We start from the raw sequence: 10,408 nt of genomic DNA, 5'->3' as shown, positions 1-10,408 counted from the left end.
CAGTTTATAATTCTGTAGGTCTACTTCATCTACTATGCAGAGAATAGATTCTATGGGAAAAAGTGGAAGTAAAAGTGACTATTGCAGTTAATCAGGTGATGATTTCCACAAGGAATTATCAATGGAAAAAGAAAAAGTATATATATAAATCAGTAATTTAGTCTAGAGATAAAGCCAAGAATATCTTCTACAATAACTTGTATGTGAAGAAAAACTCGTGTTTTAGTTTGCTAAAAGCTGCTGGGAGTGACATACCTGGAATGGGTTGACTTTTTAAATTTTTTTTGAAAAATGAAATTCTTTATAGTGTCCTTTTAAAAAGATACATAGGTCTCACAAATATTACATTAAAAATTAGAAGAGGTTCCCATATACCCCATTCCCCACCCACCCTACTCTTCTCACGTCAACAACCTATTTCATCAGTGTGGCACATTCACTGCATTTCATGAATACATTTTAGAGCACTACTACACAGCATGGATTATAGTTTATATAGTAGCTTACACTCCCACCATGCGATTCAGTGGGATATATAATGTCCTGCATCTGTCCCTGCAATATCATTCAGGACAACTCCAAGTCCTGAAAATGCCCCCACATCATACCTCTTCTTCCCTCTCCCTACCCTCATTAACTTCCATGGCCACTGTCTCCATACAAGTGATCAATTTATTCCATTGCTAGAGTCACAATAATGCTATAGGAGAATACCAGTAATTCTACTCTAATCCATATTTTATTCCTCCCTCCTGTAGACCCTCAGATGGTGATGTCTGCTCTACCTCTAAATTGAGAGGGGACTTAGATCCCACATGGTGGATGGATGTGAATCTCCTGCTTGAGTCTCTGGACTGTCCATGGACCAGCTGGGTCCTGAGCCTCAGCAGAGTTGCAAAACTTGCTCTATGATTCATTGGACTTACATGGGTCAGCTGACTGGGAGCTGAGGATGGTTAACCACCACACCAGGGAACTGAGAGTGTTGGCTTAAATAACAGCAATTTATTAACTTGGAGGCTTACAGTTCTGAGACTGTAACAATGCCTAAATCAAGGCATCATCAGAGATTCTGTCTCACTGCAGATTGGCTTCTGATAATACTGTACTCCTACCATGTTACAAAATACAATGGCAACTCTGGCAGTCTTTGCCTCATCCTCCAGTCTCACTTTCTCCCAAGCTCACCTGTGGGTGTTCAGGCACATGGCAGGATCCTCTAATCTCTCCCCTCCACTCTGGGCCTCCTTCTTGGCCCTCCTGTCCTGGCCTCTTTCCTCTGCTATTTCCTACCTCTGGCCTTCAAGACCTCACCCTCAGCTTCTGGGTTCTTCTCTGTCTGCATGCTTCTCCCATTTAAAAGGGACCCCAGAAAAGGGATTAAGAAAGGAATCTTTACTTGATCTAACAACAACAAAAAAAATCCCATCTACAGCAGCTTTATAGACCCAGAAATGTGTTTGGTTTGAGAACAGGACTTTATGGGTCTACAAAAGATGCAATTCAGAAGAATTAGGAATCAAAGATAACGCCTCGGCTCATTCTTTGAAAATTGGATAGGTAGTGCAACTTTTCCTGGAATGGATATGACTGGAGGAGAAGCAGATTTATAGGTGGAATAGAGGTTTAAGAATTTTTACAAGTCAATTTTGAGATAAATAATAAATAGTCAAGTAGGGATGTGAAAGGATTTTAGATATGTTAATGAGGATATCATTTGAGAAATGTAAGTTTGGAGATATGTTTGAAATTTACCATATTTATGTGTAATTAATGAATCAGAAAAGTAAGTTATGATATATGAAGTTTAATTATAAAAATATTTTTAGTAAGATGGTGTGGAAAAGACAGAAAAATTGATGAATAGAATATCATAGCAAGTTTAGAAACTATTCTTGCTTTATATAAAAATCATTTTTGAAATTTAAATGAGCAATGTAAATTAGTCTATAAAAGATTATCATTTCAATTCATGGGATGGAGAAAGTTAGAAATCTCTTTGAATAAAAAATTTGTCCATTACTTTGCTTTTTCTATCTTCTACAGAAATCAGTTGAGAAATTATGTCACATTAAAATTAAGAAATATTAATATTCGATAGAAATATGAAATGGAAGTCACAGATTAAGAGAATTTATTTGCATCACATGTAGAAAAACAAATAGCTCACATCTAAAGTGTGTTTTTTAAAAAATTCCATTAATAAGTAACAAAGTAAAATATCACATAAAATTTTAGGACGTGATTTGAAAAATCACTTCACGAAGACAATATAAAAATATGCAAATAACTAAAAATATGTGCTCAGAACCATTGTAAATAAGTGAATGGCTGCCATTTTAGTAAATTAAAATGGCAAACATGAATCAGACTGGCACCAACCAGCTTGGGTTTTGGTAATTTTACTAATAAATGCTTTATCTATGCCAATAAGAGAACCTTCAAATTTAAAGGAGCTCTTCCATTAAGTTGCCTGGAAAATTCAATATTTTTTATTTGACTTGAAGAATCAATGTAATTCCAATAGTTTTTTTGCATTTTTTTTTATTTTTTGAGACTAAATTATTAATGTGTTATTTGGATAGGGAAATAGGCAAAGATCAAAATCCATACAAATATGCCATAATTACATCATTTTAGAGTTTTGTCTTTTTAGTTTTTAGTAACTTCAAGTAATTGAGATGACTTTAATACACAAAACCATTTAAAAATACCTATGGGCATAACAAAGAGTCATGAAATATAGTCATAGACATGTGTATATTTGTATGACTAATGAAGTGCTCAGTTGTATGAATGAAGTATTTTTCAAATAATATTTTGGATGGAGTAAATTTTATATAGAGTAAATCTATAAATTTGATACTCACACCATATGCAAAAATGAAGTCTAGATTTGTTTTACAACCAAATTTGAAAGAGAATATAGAAGAATAATTTCTTATTTGCAAGATTTATTTGACAAGATAAAAACACTAACTATGCAGAAAAGGACTTAAAACATATGACTACACTAATACTAATGATAGCTGTATATAAATAAATGCCAGCATTAAGAGAGTGAAAATCCATTCCAAGAAGATGCATTATAGTTGGAACATGTGTAATTGTAAAAGGATTTGATTTCTGAATTTATAGAAACTTCTAAAAATCATTGAAGCAACAGCGAATCCAATGAATATGTATTTTTAAAAAGTAATAGGCTTTAATGCTACTTCTGTAATGATGAATTACAAATGCACAATGTTTGGATATTTGTACAAAATCATTATTAATAAAATCTACACAATGTAAGGCCACAGGGATATAAAATTACATGCATCATAGCATCACAATTTTTAAATATGAATATAATACATGGTTTTAAATAATTAAATAAGGGAACTCATACTGGAAGGAATTTAATCACTATAACTACTTTGTTGGTTTTTTTTTCTACTTTTTTTTTTATTGACTTTGTAATAATATTACATTAAAAATATATATGTGAGGTCCCATTCAACCCCACCCCCCACCCCTCTTCTCCCCCCCCAACAACACTCGACTATAACTACTTTGGAATCCAGTTTGACATAGCTCAAAAAATTTTAAAGATGCACATAGTTCCTGTCCTTGATATTTCATTTATAAGCTCATCTTAAAAGCTTCATGTCTATTCCTACTAGGACACTCTGCTGATTACCACTAAAATATGCTGTTAGAGAAGGAGAGAACCACTTTCCTAAGTACTAAGAGACAACTGAATATATAACATCCAGGCACATGACAGATGAAATTAGTGGCAATTCATTGGTCACCGAGACTCACAGCTTGTGAGAAAAGAAAACTGCAGGCAATGAAGGACCACAGTGGGTTTGCAACCGGGAGCCATGAGTCAAGAGAAAAATGGGGGCTGTGTGAATCAAGCTTTGTAATGACAAGAGGATGAGGTGACATGTGGCTCCTGTGGGAGGATATGATTAGTTTCTTTGATGAATTTCATGGATTGTGAGGAAACTGAAGCCCTTTACAGGCTTCAGTAAAGCTGCCCTACGTGACAAGGGAATTAAGATGTGTAGATGGATGGGGAACCTTTCCAAGTGGGTGGGAACCACACTGTCTCATCAGTGAAAAAAACATTTATTGCCAAGATAGCACTTTAACATTGCAAATTAATTTCAGATGTTCCAATGTAGGTAAAAGTACACCCAACAGTGGTAGGGGGATTGTTTTCAATTGTCAAGAATTGGAAACCTCTAAATATCCACCAACAGTAAATCGTAGAATAATTTGTGGATATCCATACAGTAGGATACCTTTTAGACATAAAAGAAACAAATGCTCAATTTAAAAATTTGCAAGAAACTAAGAAGTATAATGTCAATCAAAGGAAAAAAGACACAGAAATGATCCACATATAATATCATTTAATTAATATAAATGATATTATATTATAATATCATTTAATTTATATATAAAATAAATATATAATATTAATATAAATTTATATTTATATTAAAATATTAAAATTATATTAATTAAATTATATTATATAGCTTATATTAATTTATATTTAATTTCAAGTTTTTAAAATTCCAAAACATAATTTATTTTTAGGTATTGCAAATAATGATGGCAAAACTTATTTCAAAGCAAAGGATTGTCACATCAATACATCTATGCAGAAAGCTATTTTCTAATAAAAAAGAAACATACAAGACTATCATGTGGGTTGATATTCCATTTCTTGGTGTGGGTTGATTGTTGTGGGGTATTATATTTTTTTGTGTTTGGAAAATAATATTCATATTAATAATATGTAGTTGTTAAATAATAAGTAATAAACATTATGTAGCAGACAAACTGCTTATTAAAACCAGGAAACATTGAATCAATCCATATTTTGTTTGGCAGAAACAAAAAAGACAAAATACACAAATAATCAATGTTTACATTATCTTTCTGAATTAAGTGATGCAGAAAAGAAATGAAGAAACACAGGTAATTTTAAAAATATGTTGGGAAACGGACTTGGCCCAGTGGTTAGGGCATCCGTCTACCACATGGGAAGTCCGTGGTTCAACCCTGGGCCTCCTTGACCCGTGTGGAGCTGATCCATGCGCAGTGCTGATGTGCGCAAGGAGTGCCCTGCCACGCAGGGGTGTCCCTGAATAGGGGAGCCCCACGCGCAAGGAGGGCGCCCCTTGAGGAGAGCCGCCCAGCATGAAAGAAAGTGCAGCCTGCCCAAGAATGGCACTGCACACACACAGAGCTGACACAAGATGATGCAACCAAAAGAGACACAGATTCCTGTGCCACTGACAACAACAGAAGCAGACAAAGAAACAAGACACAGCAAATAGAAAATAGACAACCGGGGTCGGTGGGGAGGGGAGAGAAATAAATAAATAAATACATCTTTTTAAAAAAATTATTCATTTGAAAACTAAAATAAAAAAATATATGTTTCATTCTATCATCTAAGAAATATCATAAAAGTATATCATTTTTGTGATGAATTATTGCTTTTCAAGAAATCCTGAACACATTACTATAATCAAGTTCACATATTCTTAATATAGAGTTACCAATTGTAGAAACATAAACAAGTCCACACTGCCTAATGAATAAAATTTTAAACAGGTAAAAAGTGGCAACATCCTAAAATTATAAAATATCTGTAAAATTCTATAGTAAAAACCTACTAGTTTATATAATAATTATATGTATTTGAAAAAATAGTTCATTCAAAGCAATATATAAAAATGAATGGGACATAGACATGTTGTAAATGGGTTAATAGCTTTGTAAAAATATATGCAAAAGCAAAATAAAGATATGCCAAATTAGAAATGAGGAATAGCAAAACACATGAATATCATTTAGCAATGAGTCTAGAAATTAAATAGAACAAAATGCTTTGAAGAGATCCTAATTTGAGGAAACATTTCACACTGGTCTTCCTGCTTTATATGATTCTGGAGTATGATTAAACACTATTATGTGTTTAACAACATTAAGTCAGATTATTCTGCATTCATATTACAAATTGAATGTAAATTGATAGTTGAATTTCAATATGTCTCATTGAAATTCAGTAAATTCTCTTCTCTTTGGCTAAATTTACAAAAAGAGAGCATCTATTTTACTTTTTTGAGCTCATATTTATTTATCTACATGAAATCTGACTGCTTTTAATAGCATTTCCAAAATTAATTTTCATGCCCTATTCTCCACATTTAAAGCTAAATCATGCAGTCTTTAACAAAATATCTTATGCAAATTTATTCAGTGGTTATACAGTGAAGAGGCAGCATAATGCTGTACAATAGAGAAAAGAATGATATTCTCAATATTTAAAAAAATTCTCTCTAATATGAACCATCATATATAAAAATTGTCAAAGTTAAAGAATACAACTTTTAAACGTGGAAATAAACATTTAAAATTCATCATTGATAAAATGCAAATAAAATATTTTTATTGTTACACTATACAAATTTAGCAAAACACAGAAGGAAATGAACATTTTCACACATTGTCGGCTGTATTAGAGATTATTGTTAAAATTTGGCCTTCTTGGACACAAGTGAAAATTTCTAAATCTTGCATTTGTTAGAACTCAGAAGTTAAATTTTAGGAATTATTATCTAGGAGATAGCGTTGATTTGCTTTTAAAGGCACAGTAATCTCCACAGAGAATGTCTGGTAATAGATGTAATAAAAAAGGGGACAGTTAAAAGTGATAGCCAATGGTGAGAGTTATCTTTGGGTGAGGCATGGATGTCTTCTCAGTTCCATCTCAAGTTTCCATGGGATTAAAATTTTCCATAATTGCAAAATCTAGTTGTTTTTCCTTTATATTTAGTATTGTATGAGCCAAGTACTAATTTTAAATATTGGTTAATGGTCTTTCAACAATTAGAAAGTTGCATCTGAAGTCTTTGTCAAGTTTAATATTTCCTTGGAAGAGTAATTTAAAACTTCTTGATTGGCCAAATATCTTATATTATAAAAATCCCACGGAAAAGAAGAGACCATCCTGACTTAAATATATATGTCTATTTCTAGATCAGCAATTGTGCTCAGGCAAGTGGGGTGATATGATTTGCTGAGCTTGAATCACATGATTAAACATGCCACTGCTGGGTTAGTATTCTGTGACTGACGGGCCAGTCAAGGCCCACATGATGGAAATAAAGGAGATGAAGATTCTGATAAAAAGAGGTGTGGTTAAGGAAATATAACAACAAGAGACCATATCCAATTGTACTTATTTAGGCACTTTTATTGTCCTGAATCAGGGGACCCATAAATCCTTTAAGGTGGGCTAAATAGTCAATCAGGTAACAGAAAGAAGAATTATTTTGGTTATTGTTGCTGTAATGATATTATAGTTAGAAAATAATGCTTATGTGGTGAGTCAGAAAAGAGAAATGATCCAGTAAGCCTAAATGAACTAAGACGGTGGTAAGAAACAAGGAAATAATATTTTGAATGCATGTTTTTGATACACATTTCAATCTGTTTCACATTTATCAAAATTTCCTCCTGTTACAGTTCTTGAATGGAAGCATCACAGTTCCAAAGAATTCTCATAGTGACAAATATGGAATTTACAAGCAATAGTTTACATTTATTAAAATATAAGCAGAGATAAAGTATTTCAAATATTATAATAGCTTATAAATTTACAAAAATGAAAGTAATTGGTATTGCTAAAAAATATTCCTATAATTACATTTCTTTCTTTTGTGAGCTAATTACACTTGGAAACTTAAGGTCTAAATCTTTTTGAAATAAGCATTAATTTACTGCTTACTAAGCTCAATAAAAACTAAACAGATATTTAGACTTAGAAATTAAACCTTATATCTGACTGTTGATGGAAATCAATTCAAAAGGAAAAGACACACCAGTGAAAATAAAAGTAGGAGTATAAAACAAATAATCAAATCATAAGATTTTCTTATAATGATTTATTTCCAAATAAAAGCTATATATATTCAATTTATAATTGATAAATCTAAAATTATAAGAGAAAAATTGGATTGGTGATACATTAATTATTATTTGGTTAATAATTAAATATAAAAATCAGTCAAATGTATATGAAAACAGGAAGATCAGAACTAATGTATGGATTAAAATCCTTATGAATAGTTTTAAACAAGCACTCTACTGTTGTTTGCAAAACAGTGGAATGGACCTATTCTGATTGGTAAATAAATGAGTAAATATTTAATGCAGTTTTTATTATTTTCCCACTTACAACATAGTAAAGAAAATAGTAAGTAAAAAAGTGTATGTCCTAAATTTTGTTGTTAACTTGGTTTGCAAGAACATGCCTAAAATACATTCATATATATTTACACACATATATCTATTTTATTATTTAATATGTGCATATTTTATGCCATGAAATAAGGTAATATGTATATATATATAAACAGTCATTCATTATTTTCATTTTGAACATTTGTAAGAAAAATAACCATTTAAATGAAAAGGGAATGCCATTCATTTTTTTTAAAGTGAAAGGAGGATGAATGATAATTAAGACAAAATTTAAGCAGATTACAAACTATGGTTAATGAGGCAAACTACTGCAGCTAACTAGGTAAAGAGTATAAAATACTACAATACATATGTTTTTAGCAATTATTTAAAACAAAAATTTTTACTTCCTACATAATATTTTGAGAACAGGGAGAAAAATGTATGTTTGTGGGGTGTATTACAACTATTTATTCAAAATTGAATTTATTACCTTAAGAATTGCAACAAGTATTTTGAGGACTTTATCACTAATGTTCAGTTTTTTTAAATTGCTATAATCCTTTTGATGGGGGAATTAACAAAAAAATCAATATTGAGTCAATATTTTGTAGGTTGTTTCTTTCTCTCCAAGACTCATAAAAAAGATAGCTGAATTGCATAATTTTTGCTGCTATCTGGAGATAGGTAGTGTCTTTGTATACAGAACATTTTGTTTAATTGATTTGTGAAGTTCAGATGAGACATAAAATGAAGGAGTGATCCGATTGATTATCAGTTTGCAAAGAGTAGGAAAAGAGGTATGGTCATTAGGGAAAAGTAAAGAGAAAGTAAAATAACAGAAAAAGAAAAAAGGAAAAAAAATATTAAATTTTGCCTGTTGTATATTGTCTGTATTTATTGTGGTAATGTTTCACAACTGTGATCCTTTCTGTTATGTCCTGTTTTCTACATATCAATTTATTATGGTGTTCTACCTTCCCAGAATTTTCCTGAGGGCTCCAGCTACCTCTTTGTTTCGTAGACTGTAGATGAGTGGATTGAGCATAGGGGTGAGGATAGTGTAGAAGACAGAGACAATTTCATCAAGCTCAGTGGTATGATAGGCTTTAGGGAGAAAGTATTTGATGATGGTTGTTCCATAAAAGAGAGACACCACAATTATATGAGAGGAACAGGTAGTCAAAGCTTTTCTCATCCCCAATTTTGATCCTAGTCCCACAACAGTGAAGATAATCTGCCCATAAGATGCCAAAATGGCAGATATTGGAATGAGGAGGAACACAATACCACTGACAAAAATTAACTTTTCGTAAAGGGATGTATCAGCACAAACAAGTTTCAAGAGAGCTGGAATCTCACAAAAGAAATGATGGATTTCCCGGGAGGCACAGTAAGGTAGATTCAGAGTATATATAACATGGACCAGAGCATTGAGTAGAGCACCCAGCCAGATGCCAGCCATCATGGAAGCACTGATTGTAGGGCGCATGAGAACTGAGTAACGGAGGGGGAGGCATATAGCCACATAGCGGTCATAAGCCATGAAGGCCAGGAGAAGGCACTCTACTCCCATAAGGGCCATAAAAAGGAAGAACTGAATTCCACAGTTAATAAAGGAAATGGTGTTCCTTCCAGACAGGAAGTCAGTGGCAATCTTTGGAACAAAAGTGGAACTATACAAAAGGTCCACAAAGGAAAGTTGGCTGAGAAGGAAGTACATAGGTGTGTGGAGTCGAGAGTCCAACCAAATGAGAATTATCATCATGACATTACCAGCAAAAGCCACAAGGAATACCAGGAAGATGAAAGTGAAGAGAAGCTTGGGCGCTCGGACGTGATAAAACAGTCCCAGGAGAATAAAATCAGTTCCAGTGGTCTGATTGCTCCATCTCCCCATTATCTCCTTCCCAATTCATTTGCTGATAGAGTAGGAAAAAACAAAAACAAATCATTTGGTTCCACTGTCCATCCAGTTTGGTCTTATTCTCAGTTTACAATGTGTCCATCTTAATTTACCTTCCATAGTCTTACAATGATATATGTTATGTATTTTGAACATATTCATCTCTAAATCTTTACTACACAATGGGTCTAATTACTATACCACTATCTCCGCACACTTTAAAATAGTTTTACTAAAAAGCCCATG

The 10,408-nt window shown here is 32.5% G+C and overlaps 1 protein-coding gene across 1 annotated transcript; it reads right to left on the bottom strand.

The window, feature by feature from the left end:
• Positions 1 to 9,229: 9,229 nt before the first annotated feature.
• LOC101440741 (olfactory receptor 2AK2-like) lies at positions 9,230 to 10,156 on the bottom strand. The gene has a single exon (XM_004462257.1). It carries the CDS (start codon positions 10,154 to 10,156, stop codon positions 9,230 to 9,232), a length of 927 nt encoding a protein of 308 aa, XP_004462314.1.
• Positions 10,157 to 10,408: the final 252 nt, after the last annotated feature.

Source organism: Dasypus novemcinctus, chromosome 16 (genome assembly GCF_030445035.2).
Source record: "Dasypus novemcinctus isolate mDasNov1 chromosome 16, mDasNov1.1.hap2, whole genome shotgun sequence".
Lineage (NCBI taxonomy): Eukaryota > Metazoa > Chordata > Mammalia > Cingulata > Dasypodidae > Dasypus > Dasypus novemcinctus.
Note: the sequence above shows the minus strand (reverse complement) of the source record. Positions and strands in the feature narration are given on the sequence as shown.

Excerpts from the sequence above, each read along its gene's own strand:
- LOC101440741 (XM_004462257.1), bottom strand. The coding sequence starts at position 10,156 with ATGGGGAGATGGAGCAATCAGACCACTGGAACTGATTTTATTCTCCTG.